The 25,752-nt window shown below is 41.0% G+C and overlaps 1 protein-coding gene across 1 annotated transcript; it reads left to right on the top strand.

Moving 5' to 3' along the window:
• The first annotated feature begins 19,181 nt into the window (after positions 1–19,181).
• Positions 19,182–23,097, top strand: SHISA3 (shisa family member 3). The gene is made up of 2 exons (XM_036765528.1): positions 19,182–19,689; positions 22,547–23,097. The coding sequence occupies exons 1-2, from the start codon at positions 19,182–19,184 to the stop codon at positions 22,999–23,001; spliced, it is 963 nt and encodes a 320-aa protein (XP_036621423.1). The 3' UTR covers positions 23,002–23,097.
• The last annotated feature ends 2,655 nt before the right edge of the window (positions 23,098–25,752 follow it).

Raw genomic sequence — 25,752 nt, 5'->3', positions numbered from 1 at the left:
ACTTAGTCCTACTGCTGCTGCGACCCTGGATGCCTTCTACTATTCATTTAAAAATGTATGCATGTGTATAACCTATATCAGATTGTTTGCTATCTTGGGGAGGGGGTAGGGAGGGAGAAAAATTTGGAACTCAAAATCTTTTTAAAAAATGAATTTTGAAAATTGTCTTTACATGTAATTGGGAAAAATGAAATACTATCAAAATTTTTAAATGTATGCATGCATGTATACATATATAGACTTTGTATGTCTAGATGTAATATTTTTATGTATATTATAAATTATATACTGTATGTATATATGTACATAAAACATGTGTATGGTTTTTGTGTTAATTTTGCTTGCATTTCTTTTATCTCCAAATATTTTACTCCCTTCTCATCACATGGAGCCATCCCATATGATAAAGACTCTCCTGTATTATTTTACAAGCTCCTCATTCCTCTTAGATCTCTTTCTCTCAGATTCCTCCCATATTCTGGTGATCACTGATATCTAACTTTCTCTTGGAGATACCACATCTCTTGTTACCCTCTGAAGGATTCACTGGATTCCTAGTCATGGCTCTGGGCACTGGTTGATGGAGGCGTATTCATATGCATTAAGCACTGTTACTGTATTATTGGCAGCAATTTTCACTGTTTTAAAATTGGACGAGAATCATCTCAGGTCTAGGTGCTGTGGGAGAATCTACCAAGGACTCCAAACTTCTGGCTCTTAGAGTCATTGAATTACTTGAGCATCTCTGCCTTCACAGTTCATTGAAATGAGTAATGTATGTTTTCTAGGAATATTAGAGTAAAATATGTTTTTACCACTCAGGATTTTATTCAACATATAGATTTACTTTACACATATCTACATATATTACATAATTTACATATACACATCAATTCTGAACACAATGGAATATGCCTGTATATGAAATATGTACGTGTATATATGTACATACATACATATATAAATTTGTATATGCACACGCATACATATACAAATTATCCAGCCACACATCTATCAATCAAATTTCTATTCCATTTCACTCAAATCAATGGTATTTTTTTTCTTGTATTTGATTGCTTGATGAATGATAGTTTCTGTTGGATCATTCTAGTTGCCGATCTTGTATGCAACTGGAGACAAATAACATTTGCTCCATGGAACTTGAGGAGTAAATTTCCTGGTGTTGCGGTTTCTACCCACACCAAGAAGGGCCAAATGTCACCAGCCTCACCACAGTGGGAAGAGCGTACAGCATGGATTGGGGAGAGGCTGGAAAAAAGTTTCCATCACATACGACAGCTATTGTTGAAGAAAAGAAACAATGTCTTGCATTTTTCTTTCCTAATTGAGGGAAGTATTGTCCTAGAGATAAAGGTTATGGATTTTGTCTGCTTTTCTCCCACACATAACCATTCTCTTGTGTCTCCAGTGATGGATCGGCATCAAAAATACTTAAGAAGAGGATAGGAAAGGCAGATGCATGGAATATTTAGAAGAGAAGATATCAGAAAGAAGTACAGTGTCTGCTAATAGATATCCAGTAGTATTGGTTACCAAATTTAGCCTAGAGAGAATCAGGTCAGTCAATGATCCTTAGAGCTAGGAGTTTAGAATCCCTAGAAATGAACAGAAATATTACTTATAGCTGGGGATTTTGAAAAAAAAATGGAGCCTTTAATTTTGATTGACTCTATAGCAGTGTACATGGCACCCCTCCCTGTCCTTCCACAGTAGGTGTATTTTGTTCATATCTTATATACCCTGCCTGATTTGCTGGAGGACTTCTTTTTGTGTTTTCTGGCTATCAGAACACCACTTAATCTGTCTGTTATTCTCTTGCATTTAGCCCTAAATTTGCTAATGCTTTCAAAATCTGATTCTCTTTGACACATGTCCAGCCCTCTCATAAGACTCACTGACCAAGAAACTAACTATATTTATCCTCTCCTCCATATCTTTTCTCATACTGTCCCTCCCTGCCCATTGGGGGTTTTCTGTCTATCTGAATTCTACCTATTTGTCAACAACTCTCTGAAATTCTATCCCCTTCACGAAGTCATTAAAAACAGATGAACCTGTGATGTTTCTTTTTCCAGTCTTTCACTCTCTATCGCCAACACATTTTGATATTATTTTCCACATTCAAATCTTCTATTTTTTTTTCCGTTCTATGCATATAAACAACCTCTTGAAAAATGACATTTGAATGTCTGTCTTACTTCCAAGTTTTTGGCTGACGACCTTCTGCAGTTGTGTATATCTAATAGGGATTTGGAAGTCGTTGGTAGTGAGACAGGGCACTTACGGCCTCCTTATTGATTTCTTGGTCACGTATGATAGAGTCACCTTTACTCTTCCTGTTTATGGCTGTTTTGAAGAGTGATATTCAGCACACTAGACAAATGGGTAGTGAGAAAAGAAGCTATTTGCAGGTGAAGTGTGTAAAAAAATGTAGTCTGTTCATTCAAGGAGCAGCTGTCTTCTTTCCTACACTTTATGAAACCCTTGTCCAAACTAAATAATCACCCAAATATTCATGTGTTCACATGGGGATTCTGATCTCATCTAACCCAGAGCAGTCCTCAAGAAATCTGCCAAAGAACGATCAGAAATATGAAAGGGAACACCCAAGAGTCATCCCACTTGCCAAATTGTTGTGCAAAAGCAGGCATCAACATTCTAAGAGTTGTGTTTAGGACTAAATAGAGAAGCTGATAGGTTGGCAAGAGTAAAGGAAAAGGCTGGCACCATTTCCTGAAATAGCAAAATGGGACATTTTCTGTATTTCAATGCAAGTAACGTGTAGTTCTAGAGCCTGAGACAGGGTAAAAAACAATTTTGCTACCAGTTTTTTGTTTGAAATAATGCTAGATCAGCAACAAGCTCTCTAGCATTTCAACTATGACTGGCAAATGATAAACAAAATATTCTTCGAAATTTAAAAGAATGGAGACAATACCCCCAAGAACTCACCAACAGATAGCACTATACTGTTTCCTTTGTGAATTTACATAGAAATACAGGTTAATAACAACTTTGAGTTCAAATTTTGGTACCTTTGGAGAATTTATCCTGCTATTTCCAATCTGATACTTCAAGTTTTAAAATTTTCACATTCAATTGTTAATAAAGTCAAAGTTCCTGATACCCAATAAACCCTCAAAAGAAATCCAAGGAAACAAGATTGAAATGAGTACAAGTGAGAAAGCTTTTAGCTATATCTGTTATCAATTAAAATGTGTTTTAGTATTATGAAGTCAAATCAAGTCATTAATTCTCCTGAGAAATGAGAACAAATATTTTAATACTATTTTAAAGTCATTAAAAACAACTCTTGTTCCATGATACTCCAAACAAGTATACCAGATTTCAGTCAGAGGACTTGGGTTCAAACCCTGGCTCTGCACTTGCTGTGTAACCCTGGACAAGTCTCTTAATCTCTCTGGGTATCACTGCCCTCTAGATGACCTCCAATGTCACATTTCTAAATCTCTGATCCATGCTCCTAAGTCCCAAAGTATCATCTTCTTCAGAGATTCTGTATTTTCTTTACTGTTTGGTAGATATACGGTACATCTACACTAAAAAATGATAAATGTACGCCATACCTCTTTTAATATCTACAGCCTACAAGTTCATTGTGGGGACGGTCAAGATATTAGGAGACACTCTGTTTTCCAGAGTTAAAGCCATTAAGCAGGCTGTGCCCCGAGCTTGGCATAACAACAATCCTTTGTGCTCATCCTCTAGATGATCTCATCCTCTGGAAAATCTCACCTAATTATTGTATTGCTTTAACCAACACTGGGCATTCTCTGAGCTCGGACAAGCATGGGAAAAGGTCGGACTTATGTTCAGATTATGAAGCCCTGCTGTGCATTGTCAGGGCTACAGCTCACTGCACAACCATTGGTATAAGCACTGAGATCTCCCCACACTGCTTTGGGTCTCCCTAGTAGAGGAGGGGTCTCGGCACATGTGCCTCCTTGCTTGCAAGTTATTTCTCTCACTTTGAAATTAAACTTCTGTTTGATTCCTGACTCCCTTGTCTCTAGCCTGCTCTGTTGGGCTCCAGCCACCCACAGGTTAGAGGCTGGTTCTGTCCAGTTGACAGAACCAAAGAATACATTTGGGTTATTCTTTTTCTTCTGAGCAGGAGATAAAAATAGTGTCTTCTATGCAGTGTTATTTTCTTGACACTTTGTTGTGATTTCATTAACTTCATGCCTGCCAGATGTATAACACCATATTTTATTGGAAAAATTATAGAATTTGATTAGATTTTAAAAAACATTAATGGGGCTATGGAAAGGTATCAGACTTACAGCTCTGAGAACTCAAGTCCCTTTCATTCACTGACCACAGAAATAGCATCAAGATAGATATGTTTGCTTTTCCATACTGTTCCAAGCTTATCCCTGGGCTTTGACTGAACAGGAGGACCCACTTGCAGGTGTCATTTTGTGGGCCTTCCAAGAAGCTTATAATTGCACAGTTGATAAATCCACTAAAACAATATGAAAATTTTGTCATTAAATGGGAGAACTGGGCAAAGAAAATAAAGTTCACTCTATAATTGGACATTGATAGAATGGAATAAGGCTGTAGCTGTCCAGAGTCCCCAGTACAGTGGATAGTTTGTTGTTGCTGATCCTGATAATGGACATAGAGATCACTATTAAAATACAGAAATAAAAGAAGTGTAGTGCTTGGGGGCAGCCCCTCCCAGTCCAAGTTTGGTACCCGCCTAAAGGCTCCTACAGTTAATCCATGAAACTGATGTATTTATCTTTAATAGTCAGCCATAGAATATAGTCAACTGGTTCAAAATAAAGTTATTTAAGGAAATAGAGTAGTAGGAAAAGTAGCAATGAAACATTTTCCTCAACAACTTTGGGCTTTGTCATGTACTACTAAGCTAGGAAGAATTTGAGCATGTCTACCAATAGGCCATCTCATGCCTGAGGAGTAGCCAGCTCAGCACAGAAAGACATGACAAGAAGATTGCTATCCAGTGATGAATTTTGGGGAATTGATGACCAATGAAGTGTGCGTGCGTGCATGTGTGTGTGTGTGTGTGTGTGTGTGTGTGTGTGTGTGTAGGGGGGGGGGGGAAATTGTTGCTTACTGAAATCTCATTCCTTGGCAGAGTCCCTTTTGATTGGTGATCCATTTGGTCTTTGTAGTAATTAACTACTATGAGGTGGAAGTTGGAAGATCCTCCCTTAGCCCCAATATGGAGTGAGCACACCCAATATTGTAGAAAGCACTAATGTAAGTAAAGGAATTGAAACCCAAGAGAAAGCTTTAACATTTAAAAAAATATCATTTCAATAAAAATCCATTTTTAATTGTCAAAGACCTAACTTTCTTAAAGATGAAAGCTTGAGTATACCATGTTCCTTGAAATCTGAGCTTTTTAATTTATGAAACAAAAACTCTTTTCAGCCTGTCAGCCCTGCTGAGGTGTGTTTGACACTTAATGGGACATGGCTGTTTTTGTTATGGGTAAACTTTTGGGTTCAGGGAAATCTATCAACTTAATTGTGAACTTCTATAGGGCCTCGTAAAGTCTCCTGAGGATAAACTCATCAACATATTTAATCTTGGGCTTTGTTTATAGACATCCCAAATATGTTGGATCAGTTCAGTTAAGAAATTCATCAGTAAAGAGAAAAAACCAATGTCAGTAATTGTTTGGTATCATGTAGATGAGTAACCAGTTGATTGATGGGATGTGCTCCTTTTTTTAAACTAATTCTCTTGACATTGTATGAATACAACCCAAATATTAGGGAATTGTTTTTATTGTGAAATCAATTATTAAAAATACCCATTCATTGTGTAGAAGTATTAATATAAAGTTTGTAAACCATGTCACAGCTAGGTGGCACCATGGTGCACAGGGTGTCAGGCCTGGAATCAGGAAGACTCATCTCCATGAGTTCAAATCTGGCTTTAGACATGCACTAGCTGTGTGACCCCATTTACCTCAGTTTCCTCATCTGTAAAGTGAGCTGGAGAAGAAAATGGCAAACCACTTCAGTATCTCTGCCAAGAAAACCCTAAATGGGGTCGCAAAGAATCTGAAGTAATTGAAACGATTAAACAGCAACACCAAACCCATGTCACAAACCTTTGGGTTTGGAGGATTTTACTTTTTTGTACTGTGACTCTATTGTGGCCTTCCTTCATTCCTTCCTTCCTTCCCTCCTTCCTTCTTTCCTTCTTTCCTTCCTCCCTCCCTCCCTCCCTCCTTTCTTCCTTCCTTTCTTTCCTTCTTTCCTTCCTCCCTCCCTCCTTTCTTCCTTCCTTTCCTTCCTCCCTCCCTCCTTCCTCCCTCCCTCCTTTCTTCCATCCTTTCTTTCTTTCTTTCTTTCTTTCTTTCTTTCTTTCTTTCTTTCTTTCTTTCTTCCTTTCTTTCCTTCTTTCCTTCCTCCCTCCCTCCTTTCTTCCTTCCTTTCTTTCCTTCCTTCTTTCTTTCTTTCTTTCTTTCTTTCTTTCTTTCTTTCTTTCTTTCTTTCTTTCTTTCTTTCTCTGTCTCTCTCTTTCTTCCTATCTTTTTTTAGAAGAAGAAGGGAGCATCTAGGGGAGAGGGTGGAGAAGAGAATGGAATCCAAATAAAATAATACATGGCTTCCAAGAAAGGTGATCATAAAATTACACCTAATGGAAAAACAAAACCAAACGTCAAGTAAGTGCTACACTTTTAAATGAAGGTTTTCTAAAAAAAAGAAAGATCTTTATGTAGGAAATTGTCATTATTTTTCCATGTTGTAATCTAACCTCTGTCGTCTAGCTACCTTGTCAAAAATATGTTATAATATTTTCATTCAAATGGCTTAAATTATGTAATGTGAAAATGAATAATGACCAGAAGACGGATAACTTCTATAATTCTTTTGAGAAATTCTATTTCGTAGGTTTGGTTTATTTGGATAGCATTTCCTTTAAGCAATGTAAATATGGGCGTATAAAAATTAATTGTAGCTAACATCATACATGTCATAAATTAATTTTGTAAATCCTGCACTAAAAGATTCCCCTCTTTAGGCCCCAATCCCTTTTTACTATAACCATTTTGGATGGAAATCTTGATAAATGTATTATGTACTTCTCTGCCTTCTTAAACAGTTAACTACGATATAATTTATTCTTCTCTTCATGATCTAGAGGTAGTAAGGAGTATATCTGTTCTTATTGTTCAGTTGTGTCTGACTCTTCATGACCCATAGAGACTTTTCTTGGCAAAGATACTGAAGTGGTTTGCCATTTCCTTCTCCAGTGGATTAAATGACTTGCCCAGGGTCACAGGGCTAGAGAGCGTCTACGGCCAGATTTACACTGAGGTCTTCCTGATTCCAGGCCCAGTGTTCTATGCACTGAGCCATCTAGCTGCCTATATGTTCTTATCCTGGGATATAATGCAGAGATGCCCTCATGCAGTGATACTATCAGGACCTACTGAGCTGTATAGAACTATTTGTGCCTACACTAAATGACTTCAGACTGCTCTGTTTATGGAATTCTTGCATCTGTTTTTAATAGTTTCTCTGTCTTTTCCTTTGTTGGTCTGTTTTCTTCTTCTTACAACTCATCTCTCCAGAGCAAGTCATTATCAGAGGGTTCCAGATGGCCAAGGTTTTGTTGTCATTTTACCTACTATTAGACTTGCCACATTTGTACAGTAGTGAAGGATTTATAAAATGAATTTTCAACAGCATGGAAGATGTCAGCTACAATTAATTTCTAATACCAGTGTTTACCTGTAAGAAGTCCCTGTTTTCTATTTTAATTTGCTGCTTCTCTTCTGAGGATAACCAAATTTGTTAGAATGGTATGTAAAATAAGAATGAATAGGATCTGAATTAGAACCAGATGGACTCACCTACGAGTAAAGCACATTGACTTTAGTGCAGGGATTTTGTGACATCTTTTTCAGCTGCTTAAAGACTTTCTTTTTCTTTTTTGCTTCTTTTGCTGGTTTTTGGCTATGCTTAAGGTAGATGAGGTTGCCAGACAGCTTGGTTCTGGAGAGGTGAAGTATAGCTATGTGGAATTTAAGAGATTATAGGACCTTAAATTTAGAACTGAAAGGGGCCTTGGAGTCATATAGTCCAACCTCCTCACTTTACAGATCAGGAAACTGAGGCCCAAAGAGGCTAAGTGATTTGCCTAGATCACATAGATACTAAGTAGCAGAACTAACAGTTGAACCTAGGTCCTCTGACTTTCAGGGCAGCTAGGTGACACAATGAGTGCCAGGCTTGGAGTTAGGAAGACTCATCTCCATGAGTTCCACTCTGGCATTGGACACTTGCTATCTTTGTGACACTGGGAAAGTTGCTTAACCCTGTTTGCCTCAGTTTCCTTATCTGTAAAATGAGCTGCAGAAGGAAATGGCAAACAACGGCAGTATCTCTGCTAAGAAAACCCCAAATGGGGTCGTGAAGCAGAGTTGGACATGACTGAACAGCTCTGACTTTTTGGCATCATTGAATCTTTGCCTTGTGCCATGATAAAATCCTGCCAATAAGCCCAGTCTCTGTAATTATGATAAGTGGGCGGTGTGCCCCAAGGATATGCTTACATAGTTCCCTATTCGAGATGGGTAAGTCTCTCCTTGAAAGAGAAAGAACCAGATTGAGTAGAAGATGAAAGAAGGAAGCCAAATAAAAGTTCCCTTCCCCTTTTCTTCACTTCGAAGCTGGGATTGAAGAGTTGTGCAGAATGAGTGTGTGTGTGTGTGTGTGTGTGTGTGTGTATGGTTATGTGTAAAAGTACAAAATGGGCTAGATGACAAATTGTTAAGAATCTCCAGAGAATTCCTTAAGGATGATATCACGAGCATGTGTGCACTTACAAATTATGATGATGAGGCTGAAATGTGACCAGCACACAGTTTCTGTAGGTGCTAAAGCCCCTGCCTCCTCAGTAGGCGCAGCCACCAAAGACCCAGGAAATAAAGTTCTCATCACTAAAGTCCTTGGTGCTGTCAAATGGTCCCACACCAGAAACCGCTCATCAGTGGCAATGACCTTCATGAAGCTGCCTTACTTTTCATTTTGTCAGACATTCTGAGAACCACAGGACTTTTCTGACCTGCAGCTAAAACCTTTGTGTCTTGTTGCCTCTGTGAGAGTATGAGTTCGGCAAGAGTGGGGACTGTCTTGCCTTTTCTATCTGTATCCTTAGCATTTTGCACATAGGAAATGTTTAAAAATGTTTTTATTCATTCATTCATGATGACGTGCCATACTTTTTTATTGTGAACTAAAGACAACATCATGATGATTCAACCATTGGTTGACTGATAGTCATTGAGAATGGGTCTACCCAAATATCATCATTCTCTTCCCCAGGTATCATGTGTTTGTAAATCTGAGCCAAACAAAGTTAGCTGGTCCAAAGAGGGCTGAACTCACGCCTTTCCCCTAATTAGCACCATGCTTTAACCAAGGAGCTGATCAAATAAATGCCATTTTGTGATGAGCAGCATAAATAAGCCCACAAAGCCTCAACTTAAAAGAAATAAGCTTAATATAGCTGTTTTATTCTAAGATACTCAATAAGATTTAAAAGTAAACTATTAGTCGTTTTGGTTTTATTTTGGGTCTAGGTCTACCTATCTCAGGGCAGCAAGGTGGTGCAGAGCACTGGAGTCAGCAAGACCTGAGTTCAAATCCAGACTCAGACACTCACTATCTGGGTGACCCTGGGCAAGTCACTTAACCCTGTTTGCCTCAGTTTCCTCATCTATAAAATGAGCTGCAGAAGGAAATGGCAAACTACTCCAGTATCTCTGCCAAGAAAATCCCAAATGGGGTCATGAAGAAGAGTTGGACATGATCGAAACAATGAAATAAGAACAGCTCCCTAGCTCACCTAGGCTGGAAGTGCAGTAGCTACTAATAGCCTAATCCCAATGCCGATAGTTATGGGAGATTTGCTTCGCTTTGTTTCAGATCTGGGCCAATTTGTCCCTCTTTAAGCAGGCTGGCAGCCACCCCCTCTCAAGGTCTTACCATAATGGTGCCAGACAATGCAGATACCCAATTGGCTTATTTCACTGAAGCTCAGAACTCCTGAGCTCAAGTGATCCACTGGCCTCATCTTCCCCTGTAGCAGGGATTACAGGCAAGTGCTACCATACTGCTAAATTTTAAGTTTGAAAACAGTCTTCTGAAGACAATAAAAAGCAGGGAAGGGGGGTAAGGATATGGACAGAAGAAAGTACTTTTTATACCTTCCCTTCCTTCTCCAAATTAAAAAAAAAGCACAGTGTCTTTCCTGTGCTCCCTTCTAAAGTACAAACTGTAGCTGAGCAGCGACTGCTCATTATTCCAACATCAGTTCACTTTCTGTGCTACTCAAAATCCTAGATGCCAACTCATTAGGGATTTCCAAGAATGAGGCCTGGCTTCCCTTTTTTTCCCCTGCCAACAGTCCAAAGCAACTTCCTCATCTAAAGGACTAATGTTATGGAGAATCTCTGAACTTGTCAAGGACATCTCAACTGTATGGACAAGCACATTAATTTAATCTCCATTTCTTTATGGATGTGTCACTATATCATTTATCCTCTGGAAGAATTCCAAGAGCTCTAGTTCCATAGATGACATCTAATTGGATATGCTATGGGATCACAGACTATTGGAAAATGTCTTAAACACCAACCTGTGTTTGGGCTAGGCATGATATTTATTATGCAATGGCTTTATAGGAATCTGGCACTTTGACTAAAAGGGATAAACTGGAGCTTGACCAGAGGAGAGTAACTAGAACTCTTGAGGAGACTAGGAGCCAAGTCTTCTGAGGATTGGTCGAAGGAACTGGGGATTTTTTAACCCAAAGAAGAAAATGCTTAGGGGAGAGATGGTCAATGTCTTCAAGTATTTGAAGGGCTGTCACATGGAAGAAGCATTAGGCTTGTTTTGCTTGGCCCCAATGGGTCAAAGTTATAAGGAAGCAAATTTCTCTAGGTGTAAGGAAAAATGTCCCAATAATTCAGAGCCACAAAAAGTGGAATTGGCTACCTTATAGTATGGTGACTTCCTTGCCAGTGGAGGTCTTTAAGAAGAGGCTGGAGGGTAAATATTTGTCAAGGATGTTGCTAAAGGGGAATTGTGCTTTGGGTAAGGGTTAGTTGATCCCTGAGATGCTTTCCAGCCCTAAAATGCCATGTTTCCATAAACAGGAAAATAAAAGAACCCAAAAGAACTCTAGTTCCAGTTGGAGTTGATGTATGGTGTATTCAATTAGGATCATCACCCCGTTTTCAACTTTGGGCAATGACTTGGGAAGGGTATCTGGAGAGAAGGAAAGGGCTATACTAGGTGGTGCCAGAAAAAAATCTAAGGCATTTTAAATTTATAGATGATTTGCTTAGTTTACTTCCTCCAACCCTTCTCACCAGGACAAAGCAAGCAATATGCTTTGTTAACTTCCTGTGACCTTTTCCCTTTCAGTTTAACTCAGAGGAAAGAGCACACCTTGATGCTCTTTTTTCCCCTCTCTAAACCTGATTCCCAGAGACAAAATGAGGGTGGGTGGGAAAACTGGGATTTGTTCTAGGGCCCTGAAATTTGGAAGATACTATTAGTAAGGCCTAGTCAGGAAGAAGAATTTCATCAGATTGTGGGTTTTCTCCTGCTTTCTACTATCAGTCCCCTACAACCAGCTTCTTCTCAGTGGTGTTTGGAAGACTTGCCCTTGGAGCAAACATTTCCAGTTCCAGTTCAGCTGATCTCACTGGTAGAGAAAATGTGGGATTTGTCTCAGGCCATACAAAAGCGAAGGCTGGTCCTGGATTTGTGATTCCAAGTGATGTGTGTGTTTAGGAATTCCAATTCTATAGTAACAGAAAGCAATGGACAGACAGACACTGAGCGGTCTGTATTTCCTTTTGGTATCCACTTTTTCTATCTTGGTTGTGTCCTCTTTGTCTAAGGTTGCCTGAGTGAAACAAAAAAGGAGAATGAGACAAGAAGAGAAGTCAAAGACCTCAACAGTTGAGGCCCAGAGAATAGCAAAGTAGAAAGCAATGGGGATATTGGATTGAAGAGAGAGAATTAGAGAACTAGAACCGAACATCCGAGGATATAACTGGGGGAGAATATCGGTAGTGTTTGAAAAAAGCCTCCTCAGGTGCCATTCAACTTGTTTTGTTATTGTTGAATCATTTTTCGGTCGTGTCTGACTCTTTGTGAGCCATTTGGGTTTCTTGATAGGGGTGGTTTCTTGGCAAAGATACCGGAGTGTTTTGGTTCAACTTGTACCCCATGACTAAAAGTTCCTTGATCTGTTCACCATGTTACTGTGGGTCAGATAAAGCGTTTATATATCTGAGTGCTTTTTAAAACTGCTAATATCCCCATTATCCTTTGTTATTTCTATACCTTTGGAGAACTGAGGGTATTTTTAGTTTGGGGTTTTTTTTTTGTTTGTTTTTGGAGGGGGGAAGGCAGGGCAATTGGGAATAAGTGACTTGCCCAAGGTCACACTGCTAGTAAGTGTGTCAAGTGTCTGAGGCTGGATTTGAACTCAGGTCCTCCTGACTCCAGGGCTGGTGCTCTACTCGCTGCACCACCTAGCTGCCCTTGAGGGTATCTTTATGGAGAGAGAAGGTGCCTTAAATGTTGGATGAGTGTTTGTGGGTAGGGTGTGTATTCTCAGGGGGAATGCACATTCAACTCCTGATGATCAATGTGCAGACTGTTCATTCCCCATTCCTCAATCTCCTTACTTTCCACTTTTATGTGATACAAACCAGGTGGGACAAAGTTACCATCCCATTATCCATGCCGGGAACATCAGGAATGGCACCCAAACTGTCTGGTCAGGGAAGATGGTTTGGAGTCATAGGTTCTCAATCTTTGGACAATTTTCTGTTGTCCAGGACGGGCCACTCAAAGGTCAGACAGAAGACATTATCTTCCATTTTCCATGGCTCATTCATTCACAGAGGTAAGTGAAAATTGCATGCAGTTATTTTCAGAGGTGATTTCTTGTGATTGTGTTATTTGTCAAATTACTATTACTATAGTAGTGAGAACATTGGACCTGGAGTCAGGTAGGCTTGGATTCATATCCTGCCTCTGATATTTGCTATCTGTGATCATGGGCAAGTCACAGAATCACAGAATTACAGGATTTGAGAGGTGGAAGGGGCCGAAATATCCATGGAGTTCAACCCACACCTGAAAGGAACCTCCACCTCCATCCTCAGGAGTGGTCATCTAACCTTTACTGAGACTCTGTTTTCTAATCCATAGACTAGAGATCACCATACCAGGGGTACCTGGGTCATCAAGTTATAGTGAGACTAACATCAAAGTGCTTTACCAATGGAATTAATATCTTTTAAATTGTTGTGTAGGTGAAAAGATAGTTTTTTTTTTAAAACCTGTAGATAAATCTGTGAGAACCATAAAGTCAGGTGCGTATGGTAGGGCAAATTTGAGTTAAATCTCACACTGTTGGAAAGAATTTTCCAAGCTACTTGAACTTATAAAAGAACAAAAGGCCTAGGTAGACATTTTTGGTTTTTGTACAAAATTCTCTGTAATGAGTTCTTCTTCACAAATAAAAGTATTCACCATGCCAAAACACATACAGAGAATAACAATTTTGATGTTAAAGCATGGGAGGGAAAAGTAGCCAAAAGATTTCTTGCAACAAAGCACAGATAAACTAGCATTTTTGTTTGTTTTCTGTGTCAAAGCAACTGAAGTGGATGCTGAGTGAAATGAGCAGAACCAGGAGGACATTGCACACAGCAGCAGCAACATTGTGCAATGACTAACGTTCATAGACTTAGCTCTTCTCAGCAATGCAAGGATCTAAGACAACTTCAAAAGATTCATGATGGAAAATGCTACCGACACCTAGAAAAAGAAGGATGGAGTCTGAATGCAGATTGAAGCATCCTATTTGCTCTTTGGGGGGAGTTTGGTTTTGTTTCTTCTTCCTCGTGATTCTTCCCATTGGTTCTAATTCTTCTTTACAACATGACTAACGTGAAAATATGTTTAATATCAGATTGCATGCCATCATGGTGGGGGGGAGAAAATTTAGAATTCAAAATCTTATGGAAGTAAATGTTGAAAACTAAAAATAAACATATAAATTAATTACTTTAAAAAATTAGCCCCCCCCCAAAAAAAACCATTAAGTAAAATGGATGTTTCTGTAATTTTGCAACAACCAAGTACAGCACATATACAGCTATTTTGGTAATAACTCATTTCCCTAACACTCTGCTCAAAATCCATTGGGAAATAAGTGGTATAAGTATGATTTCTAATTTACAGGTGGGAAAACAGGTTCAGAGACGTCCAGTGGCCACAAAGCTGAGACACATTTGATCTGGGATTCTGATTTAGGTCTCCTAATTTCAAGTCTTGCCCTCTGAATGGTTATTTCTTCTTGATCTATGCAGTATGAAATGGGGACTTGGTTAATATGCATGATTTTCATAGTTAACCAAATCTGGGTGAAATGTAATCTGAGAAATTCATATGTTTTGAGGCTTGGAATAATAGAATGGGAGCAGGAATGTCAGAGAGGCAGGGCAACAAGATAGATAGATGGTTGTCCTGGGAGACAGGAAGGCATTTATATAAGTCTTGTCTGGGATGTTTAACTAGCTGTGTAACCAAGGGCAAATTGCTTAATCTCTCTGTGCCCCAGGTAATTCTTTAAGGCATTCAATTACGGGTGTGTTGATGAACTGTGTTGGTGGAAGGAGTTCATAGAATCACAGGATCTTAGATGTGAGGCTGGAAGAGACCTCAGAGGTAATCCAATCTGACACCCTTATTTCATGGATGAGGAAACCGAGAGCCAGAGAAGTTAGAAAACTTTCCCAAGGACACCTCGATACAGGAAGGGGCAAAGTCAGGATTTGAACTTCGGTCCTGGGTAACTTCAAGTTCAGCTCTTTCCACTGCTCCGCCCCCTCCTTACATCAGGGAAATCACAGGCTTAGACCAAAAATTAGTGTTTGAGTTGAGGGCAAAAGATTCCATTGAAGTGTTAATTAAGGGCTTGACTAATTTATTTTGGATCTAGGCAACAGTTTCCACATCTAGTGGCCAGAAGTAGTTCTCAATTTTAAAGAAGCTTGTTGGTGGTGGTGGGGAAGCTAGAAAACAAACAAGAAGGCAAACCATGGTCATTGGTACCTAAAGTCAAAACCTATATCTGGATCACCAAGAAAACATCTAAGAACCCTCTGGCTACCAGGGATAGGGAACCTGTATCTTTGAGGCCACATGTGGCCCTCTAGGTCCTTGAGTGCTACCCTTTGACTGAATCCAAACTTCACAGAACAAATCCCCTCAATGAAAGGATTTGTTCTGTAAAACTTGGACTCAGTCAAAAGGTCACACCCAAGGACCTAGAAGGGCATATGTGGCCTTGAGGCCACAGGTTCCCCACCCCTGGTTCTGTTTAATTGAATTAGCCTACTATGTGCCAAGCATTGTGTTATACACAGTGATACAAAGATAAACATATAAGAACTCTGCCCTTGAGGAACTTACATTCTTGAAAAGCTCAACCTGGGGGATGAAGACATCTGGCCAGACTACTTCCTGAGTTGCATAGAGGGCTAAAACCTGGAGGGTCGGTAGAATAACTTTCTAAATGGTCACCCTGCTTCAAATGTTGCCCTACTTTGATCCATCTTCCACTCAACTGCTGAAGTGATTTTCCTAAATCATAGATCTGATTATATCACAAATCCCCCCTGTGCTGAGCTACCACACTCACTAAATTCTTGTGACTCCATATTACTGCCAGGATGAAATATAAAACCCTCTGGCAATTACAGCTCTTCATTATGTGGCCCCTTCCTACTTTTCCAGTCTTATACTTTATTCCCTTCTATGCATAGTATGATGTCATCACACAGGCCTATTTGCTATTCCTCAAATAGGACACTCCATCTTCCATAGACATCTTCCCTTCTGAGATTACTTTTTCTCTACTTTGCACATGCTTCATTCTTTACACACTGTCTTCCCAACTAGAATATGAGTTCCTTGAAATCAGACTGATTTTTTTCTGCCTTTTTTTCCTTCTATTTACAATGCTCAGCACAGTGCCTGGCAGATACTAAGTACTTATTATTTAAATACTCCTTGACTTCCTGACTTCCCCTTTCTTACCTTCAGATCACTATGGGACTGGAGCCCCATCTCTGACCCCCAATTGAAGCAAGAATGATGGCAGCTCCAAAGATGGAGGATCGAGCCCTCAAGCCTCTCCCCACTGCTCTCATATCAAGTGGCCTTGTCTGGTAAGGGGAAGACTTTACATTCTTCGGGGTTACTATGTCAATAAAGCACAAATGTGCATAAGGGAAAAGAATGAAGTGTACTCCTAAAGAAACGATAGGAAATAGTTCAGGAAACCTGAAAGTGCCGGGTACCATCAAGAAATCGCTACTCTTGGTATCAAGGAAACCTGATGCCCAGGATTTTTAAATCATCCAGGACAGTAAAAGTAGACCACGGATGGCGATAACAAAGCAAGTCTAAGAACTTTTGGCTGAGTCGAGAAAAGTCCAACAAAATCTAAAAGAGAATATATACTTTTGCTGATGAGTAGTCTTAACAAAAAGGGTGGGACAACTAATAAATAAGAAAGAAGTAAGGATATTTCTCCAAACATTATCAATAATTTTACAAAGTATGAATTCAGGGAGGTTGTTGGTAGTAAACATGTATGTGATATTCTATCTTTCTTTTTACATGTTCACTCTGATTTTTAATTTTTTGCTGTACCTCCTAATGAACTTCCCCCTAATCTCCATGATATATAGATACTACACGACAATTAATAAATTCCAAAACCTGCTCCTTAAAATTCTCCCCTAAAAGTTTTAAAAAACCAACCAAACAAACCCTTAAGATTCTAAAAGAAAGCCTTTTCGCTTGTCAATTAAAACAAATGACATGCACAGAGAATTGTAAACATCCTGGTGCAACAAATATTCAGAAGTTTAAACCAGGTCATTGTAGACAAAGCAAACGAAACTACAGCATTAATGAAAGCGTAGCTTTATTTGGTTGATCCATGCAGATCCTAACTTCAGATTGTTTTACTTAATATTCTAGCTCAATAAATAACTACTTCTCAGAAAGCTAAAAATGTTTTTTACATTCTCTCTAAAATGCAAAATATTGGGCTAATAACTTTATTTTCTTAAAATAATTAGAAATTCTGAGCCTAGAATTCAGAATGCAGAATGCATCTTGAATTTGTCGGTCAATTCATTAAATCTTAGTTAATGAGTCAGTTTAAAGAAAATTGTCTTCTCCTTTTGCTCTCCAAGCTTATGTAACAAACAAACCAAAACAATGAAGTATGAGCGTAGCATCCCTGTCAACTGGGGAGCTAAGGTTCTGATAAATACTTTTGAACTTAGTCATTTATTGCTAGTACACAAGCCACTTTGTTTCTTTTCTTTTGCTCAACCTGCTAGCGTCTAATTAGGGAAACAGGCGGTAAGGGTATTTGACAAATAGGCCGAGATATGCTGAACATATTCATACACACCAATAAATGATGGGAGGAAGTTTAAGATGCAGTAAAAATAAATTTCGAGAGTTTGGCTCTGGTTTCATGTAACAGCACTTCCATAAAGCACTTCAGAACACTAAGGCAGCAGAACCCTTCAGATAGTACACAGGGGACACATCCTTTAAATAAATGTGTTCCTTTGCCTGAACAGAAGTTCAAACCTGCTCAATTATCATTAATTTGGTTCCTTTTATTATTATTATTTTTTTCCCCAAGAGTGAACGAAGAAGCCGCGGCCTCTGAGGCTTTACAGGCAGCTCTTGGCCCGTCTAGGTTACTGGTGATTATTCATCCAGCCGCGATGCAACAGTCGCGAGCTTGGGGCGAAGCTTTTTTTCAGCCTTCCCTGCTACTTTGGAGAAACTGAGGAGGAGAATGTTGTAGGCTCGTTAGATCCAGCCACCAGCACGCAGGTGATCAGTCAAGGAAAAGGGCAAGGTCGAAAACAGTTTAGAGAGAAGTCCCTGTAACAAGTTCAGATGCGTGGAACTGCTGCGTGGCGACCCTTAGAAGACATCACAGGCGTGTACGGCATAAAAGCAGTTGTCATAGGAAAGGACGATGAAAACAGCTACGAGAAACCTTTGAGCCCGACAGCAGACTCAGATGCAGAGGGCATCCCCTCCCTCACTTTGGGGGCGCTTCCCCCAGAAGTACTGGTCTCTTGGAGACTTGGTTAGGAATCCCTAGAGGGGCCAGGTTCGGGTATCCTGGAACTTCTGGCTGGCTCTTTTATTACAGTGACAATGGGAAAAGTGGGTGGCGAATGGGCAACTCGGTAGAGAAAGAGGGAGAAGGGAAGATTGAGAGCTGGTGGGATCACACGCGAGCAGCAGCAGCAGAGGCAGTGATTTGCTCCCGCACTGTGACCCCGGACAGCAGATATTTTTATACCCCCCCCCCCGCCCTTTCAATCCATCGCTCTCCCCTCCTCTTCCTTCTTTCCTTTTAAAGGACGCCTTCCCGGGAAAGCTGTCAGCAGCCAGGAGAAGCTGTTTGTGCTCTGCTCAGACTAGAGGAGCCTCTTCTCCCTCAGCCGGGCGAAGTGGGGATGAACCCTCGGGAGGAGCGCAGCAGCGCCTTCATTGCCTGCCTCCTCTACTGTCCGGACGCCGCCACACGTGGGACTCCTCTTCCCTTCTTACTGGGCTCAGGTCCCTTAGGCTGCTCCAGGCAGTTCGTAAAGGTGTGGGAAGAAATAAATTGCACTCTAAGACCTCCACCAGCAAGTTCCCACCTCTTGGTGTGATTCTTCCTGCAAGGAGTGGGGAGGGAGGAAGGGAGCGGGGCGGGGGGGGGGGGGGTTGGCAGAGTGTTAGAAGCGCCCCCGAGGCCCAGAGAACTATGATCCGGGTAAAAAGCCTCGGCAGCAGAAACAGTAACAGCAGCCCCAGGAGCCTCGGTCACCAAAGCAGCAGCAGCAGCAGCAGCCACAGCAGCCAGGGTAGTGGTCGCCCCTGCCCCCTCCCGCGCGCACTGCTATCCAGTGGATTCCGCAGTAAGCGCCTCGCGTAGCCGCTCTCCTAGAGCGCTCCAGTAAGAGAGCCTCCCCTGACCTGGGCCAGATAGGGTTCTCAGCTCCATTCTACCTGATGCACCATGCTGACCTCGGCACTGCGGGGACCAGAGAGCCACCGCGACCGCCTGCCTGGCTCGTGCTGATCTCAGGGGGAGCAGTCTCTGCCGCTGGAGTAAGCCTGGGGTTCTGGGCGACGGCGCGCCCCCAGTTTCACAAGTTACTGCCTAAGGGAAACAACTGCAGGTCCTGCCTCTGCCTCCCTCCACCACACCCTCTCCTTTCCCTAAAATCCTTAGGAAAGGCGATGGGGGCGCTGCTGGCGCTCTGCCTCCTCCTGGCCTGGCTGCGCTGGGGCCCCGCTGGGGCGCAGCAGGACGGGGAATACTGCCACGGCTGGGTGGACGCGCACGGCAACTACCACGAGGGTTTCCAGTGCCCGGAGGACTTCGACACGCTGGATGCCACCATCTGCTGCGGCTCCTGCGCCCTACGCTACTGTTGCGCTGCAGCCGATGCCAGGCTCGAGCAAGGGGCTTGCACCAACGACCGCGGCGAGCTGGAGCACCCGGGCATCACCGCGCGTAAGTGTCCGGCCCCCGAGCAGCCGCAGCCCTCCAAAATTGCCATCCATGCCGGCCGTTGGCTGTCTGCTGTTTGTGCGCTAGTGTGTGGGTGTGCGCGCGTGCATGGTCTCTTTCTTCCCTAGCCGGAATACTACCCCCTCCCAAAGTTGAGCCCGTTCAACTAGTGGACAAGGGAGAGGAAAGAGGGGTTGCTCTCCCTGTTCCTCTTCGACTTCCCTCACATTCCCCCAGGGCTAGTCCTTGGTGTGCTGACAATAACGGGACTAGACGGGACGGGTGTGAGATCCGGGACACGGGTGCCCAATTCCACTCCTTCCCATCCCACTTTCCGCGGCAGGGCAGAGGAGGCGCAGGTCCGAGTACAAGTTAGTCTGAGGAAGCCGCCCCTCCCGCACTGAGAGATCAGATTTTTCTGATTTCCTAGGGCTTAGCATATAGCCCGGCACACCATAGGCGCTTAATAGATGTAGTTGACTTGACTTAGGGGCCAAGGGCTGGTATGCTTTGCCCCGTGGACGTGGTTTTGTAGGCTTGAGCGAATGTACGTGAGTTCTACGAGTTTTCCACGTAGACTAGTGAGGTGGGGGGAGTATAGGGAGAGGGGGAAGAGACCAGGTCTCCCGTCTCCCTCGAGCTGGAAAGACGTTAGTGAGTGGTGATGGAGTGTGAAACTTTACTCCTGACGCCAGTTAATCAACAGCCCCGCACTGATGGCAATGCCTGAGTCACTTTTTCTTTTAAACCTTTCCTGCACCCCTCCCCCATCCCCTTTCCTTTCTTTGCATCAAATTACCCTTTCCCTCCCCCACAACCAAACTGAAAACAGCGCAAATCACCGCCACCGGCGTGGCGATTTTAAAAGCCCCAGTAGGCAGCCCTCCTCCCCTTTATTCTCGCATCAGAAAACACGGGTCGAGTTTCCGCTAACTTCAGAGCTGAATAAATCACAGCCCCGACGAGGAACCTTATACCTTAGGAAGAAAGTTGTTTTTTGTTTTTTTTTCACCTGAGTCTTTGACTTTGGGGAAACACTCTAGGCAGCGGTTTAAAGGCCAACGAAACTTGAGGAGACAGTGAGGCCAGGGAGCCCTGAAGTCCTGGAGATTTGGAAGAAACAGGTGAAGTAGCCCAGAGGGCAGCTCCAAGGTCGGTGGGAGATAAAATTAGGTGAAGAAACCCTCCACAGTTGAGAATGATTGCTGTTGGAAACGGAAGGGAATACGAGCTTCCTTTGATAAGTTTTCTTTTAAAATCTGGTTACTCCCCCCCATTTCTTTGTGTTTGGGGGTCATTCGAATATTAGGAGGAGGACTTGGGAAGTAGTTGTGGGGAAGATTATTTTAGATGCTCGTTGTGAGTTGCCTAGTCACACCGCAAGAACAGCTCCATTTATTAATGATTCGATTTACATTATATGTAAATGACTTTGCACACTTTAAGAAGCTATATTAATGTTATTATTATTGCTACGGAAAAAGAGAGGGCACAGATCTCTCCCAGCCATTCTTTCCTCCTCATCATTTGAGAACCTGGTTCCTCCCTTGCGTCCGAGGTGCATAAATCATTTATGCTTAATTTCTCAGGTTACGGCATTCTTGCCACTAGCAGCCTAGGAATCTCTCTCTCTCTCTCTCTCTCTCTCTCTCTCTCTCTCTCTGTCTCTCTCTGTCTCTCTGTCTCTCTGTCTCTCTCTCTCTCTCTGTCTCTGTCTGTCTCTCTCTGTCTCTCTGTGTCTGTCTCTCTCTCCCTCTCCCTCTGTCTCTCTCTCCTTCTCCTCTCCCCCTCTCCCTCCCCATCTCCTTCCCCCCCCCATCTCTCTCTGTCTCTGTCTTTCTCCCTCCGCCCCATCTCCCCCTCTCCCCCATTCTCCCTCCTCCATATTTTCTTTGCAGTCAGCAGACTCACAAGGACAGGAATACACCTGCCTAAAAGGGGGTAAGCAGTTCTGTGTATTTCTCCTCCGCATCTCTTCACCCCATCTGTCTACCAAGTGTAGCTTTTATAGGTGAAGGCTTGGCCAACTTGGGCGATTGACTCTGATGAATCGTGACAGTACATGAGGCAAATACATCTCACATATATTTGCATGGGATGGATGCAAATAAAGATGGAACTTTGCTTATGAAAAAGGTTCCCATGCAGAAAATTGGGGTTGAAGACACCAAGAATTGCAGCAGTAGCATGGTCAGTCTTTGGCCCAGTCCAACCTCTCAGGGGTTCACTAAGAATGAGGTTTAGGGGCTTGGGTGCCTTCAAATAAACATTTAGTCCTTCCTGGGCTACCAGGGAGTTGTTGATAAGAAGCTGCAGAAGAGACTTGACTAAGTCGTGAAGAGGATTAGGAAACAGCGAGTGCAGTGGATTTTTACATGGGTTTCTGGGGTTTCTTAAAACAATTTCTAAATACAGGTCAAACAGGTCCCAGGCTTTCAACCGTGAGTCAGTGCTTCTGGGATGTGAGAGAAGGTTTTAAGACAAGAGGCTGATCTGAAGAACATTTTGGATTTTTAACACAATCAGATTAATCCAAATTAAACTGTTCCCCCTACCCCCATTGCTTTAGTGAGGTCAAGGAAGTTTTCAGCTACAGTGATTTCCAAATGAGGGTAATATAAGGATGAGGCTAACAAACCGCAATCTTAGTTTGGTTTCTCCCTCTTTGGTCATTAGAGCTGGAATCAACGTGCATTGGAGGTTGTAAATAGAAAGCTCTGAGAAATGGAGTTACAAAGAATTCTGGGTCTCCCACATCTTGAACTCAAGCCAATGAGCAGCCAGAACATGATACTTTTAAGCAGAACTGGAAGGCATTGAAAGTATTTAACAAGGGCGTCTTCCTTTTTTTGTCTTTTAGAACCAGTCTACGTGCCATTCCTGATTGTTGGCTCCATCTTCATCGCCTTCATTATCCTGGGCTCCTTAGTAGCTATTTACTGTTGCACCTGTTTAAGACCTAAACAAACATCTCAGCAGCCCATTCGTTTCTCCCTTCGAAGCTATCAGAATGAGACCCTACCCATGATTCTGACCTCCACTAACCTCAGGACGCCTTCAAGGCAGTCCAGCACTGCAACCAGCTCAAGCTCCAATGGAGGTTCCATTCGAAGATTTTCTTTCGCCAGAGCCGAGTCTGGTTGTTTGGTGCCCTCACCTCCTCCACCTTACACATCAGGCTGTTTACAGACAGGTCATTCAATCCACCTGACCCAACCATCTGGATTCCTGGTGTCACCACAATATTTTGCTTATCCCCTCCAGCAGGAGCCAACACTTCCTGGGAAAAGCTGCTCGGACTTCAGCCCAAGTTGATATGAATAATGCAGCAGAGTGAAGGACAAGTGGAGTATGTTTTGAGTTATGCTCACGTTAACACTTAGATGATGTTTTGGGGCATCAGAACAGGATCATCATGGAGAAATATTTCTTTTCTAGAATTAATATGTTCTCTCATTTGGATTACACAAAATGGATGTTTTAGGTAATTGCTTTTTTTTGCCTTTTTTTTTTAAAAAAAGGTGACCATTACATTTTAATTTGATACTCAAAGTTGCAGTGATTAGAAGTTTAATCCATTTTCTGTTGAAAGCATTTCACCAGTCAACTCAAAACATTATTTGTATAGAAGATATTAGAAGTTACTCTTTTAAGCCTGAGTGGTTAATTTAATTATAATGAAAAAAGGAAGTACCTGATTATAGTTATCAGAAATTCATTAAAAATAACCCTAATCACCTCTTAATAAACTAAGGGAGCCCTGAGCATCTTGGACAGTATTTAAGTATGTTGGGATAATTATTGTATTAATAATCACACAACTCAAAATATATACTTTTCAGAAGACAAGACGATATGAAAAAATTTAGTAAGTAATTTTCATTGTTAGGTGAATCCTAACTAAAATTTCCCCCTAGGGAATATTTATTGTAAACTTTTGTTCAGTGACATTTAGTGTATAAATGAAAGTTGGACAATTGAATCTTAAAGTTTTATTTGTAAAATTAATTATGTAAAAATGTGAAGATATTTGTAATTTAATGTATTTACACATTGACAATACTAATTATTTAGTAATCACACTGAATTTTGATGTTAATAAAAGCTGTGGTTAAAATTCATGTTATTGTTAATCAGTGCCAGCTGGCTAAGACCAAGAGGCCTTTGAGTTAAGACCAGAATATACACATACTCTTGTGAGATGCAGTAAACTATTTGATTTGCTTTTGTGAAAACTTTTTTGTTTTTAATCAAAGCACTTCATTTTATAGGATACCTATGTAAAGCACTTGATAATCAGTAAAAGAAACATTTATTACTAAACTTAGAAATTTAGTGGTATCTGATACTGAATTTAAATTGCAAAGCAATTTCTTATAGCTTATTATAAAAAGTATACAGGTATTCAGCACTTACTATATTCTCATTATATTCTAGGCACTGTGCACCTTGAAAAGGTGAAGAAAGTTAGTGACAATGTTATGTATCATCATGTCTCCTTTTTTATGACAGTTACTTATTCAGAGATAGACCCTTATGATCATCTAAGAACAACTTGGTTTCTATGTGTCCCCAAAATATTTTTAAAATTTACAGGAAACTGGTACTAGTGATGATGGCTTGTGCCATTGATATAGGTTGCAATTAATTTTCATATGTGGAGTCTTTCACATACAGTAACTGCTTCACTACCAGTGAAACATATTTGTTGAGGTTTTCCCAGTAACTACTGTGGAGGATACATGTAAATATAAAACAGTTCCTTATCTCAGGAAACCTATTCATTTACTGATTAATCTATATCTTGGTATATCTCCAGATGATAAGCATACATATTTGCTATGGCTTAAAGGTTCAGCCTCAGCCTATGGAACAGCACAACTCACAGACTCACAGAAATCAAACTACAACTTTAGCGTTGTCAACAGTATATTCTAACTGACCGAGCTTGTTGGCTATAAATAATTGAAAGTTGTTTTTTTTTAAAAGACTTACTCGTTAAAAATTGTACTATGCCTTCTCTTTTTTATTTCTGCGATAAATTCATGGGAAACCTTTTTAAAACAAATCCACTGATGTGAGGAATTTAATAGGGTTTCTGAAGTTAATTTATTATAAATCTTTGAAACCTCAACCTTAAAAGTCTTTCTAAGCACTATTTCTGCTTTAGAGTGGTCATTAACTTCTAACATAGTCATACTCTTCAGCACTGCTGATAATGGAAACTTGTAAAGATAGCTTCAAGAATAAGAAGTTTCTGGTAAATAGCATTGTGAAAGCAGTCCAGAATGATTAAGTTGCCTAATGCACATCCATAGAAAATACACACCATTTGTATGAGTTTACTATAGATCGAGAGAGAAAAGGGACCTTACGGGAGATCTAGGCCAATCCCTTCATTTCATAGATATGGATAAATAAACACCCTTCAAGAGGAAGCAACCTGTCCAATGCTTAAGCAGTAGACATGCTAGTGCCATTTTCCCCACACCATTTATAATGACAACTTCAGAATAATTTCATCACGCTTTCACATTAACTCAATTTACATTCTTAATCCAGTATGTGGTAAGAACCTATAATAAAGTACCCCTCTATGCCCTGGAAATATAGTGATGTAATATAGAAAGTCTATAAAATAAACAATGTCCTCAGTGTCTGCCCAGCATCAGTGTTATGGTGATGTACAGGAATGTTGTTCTTTCAGACAATGGAACAAAAGGGTTCTATGACATTTAATGCATTTCTAGCAATTGCCCCATGATGTAAGAAGTAGATAGGGACATAATTCTGGTGTCTTTGAGTAGTCTGTGTTGCCTGCAGTCTGCTGATTATATCCAATAGGGTAAGAGGCAAGGTAGTCCACTCTCCAAAAGGCTACATAACTGGATGGTTAGGTATAAATTGCACTTGACTATTGTTTTAGTTGAACTATCAAAGTTCATCAGCATTAAACCATTTTTGTGGATAATGTAAATCCTATACTTAAAAAAATTGCCACACATCTTACCTTATTTATTGGGCAGGGGTGGGGGGGGAAGCTTTTTTTTTTGCTGACCTACTTTT

This window comes from Trichosurus vulpecula, chromosome 6, assembly GCF_011100635.1.
Source record: "Trichosurus vulpecula isolate mTriVul1 chromosome 6, mTriVul1.pri, whole genome shotgun sequence".
Classification (NCBI taxonomy): domain Eukaryota; kingdom Metazoa; phylum Chordata; class Mammalia; order Diprotodontia; family Phalangeridae; genus Trichosurus; species Trichosurus vulpecula.
This window is presented reverse-complemented; position numbering and strand designations above follow the sequence as displayed.

What these genes read in the sequence shown, in the direction of transcription:
- SHISA3 (XM_036765528.1), top strand. Translation starts at nt 19,182, where the DNA reads ATGCACCATGCTGACCTCGGCACTGCGGGGACCAGAGAGCCACCGCGA. An exon ending in GCACCCGGGCATCACCGCGC is followed by an intron (nt 19,690 to 22,546) that starts GTAAGTGTCCGG and finishes TTTGTCTTTTAG; the next exon opens with AACCAGTCTACGTGCCATTC.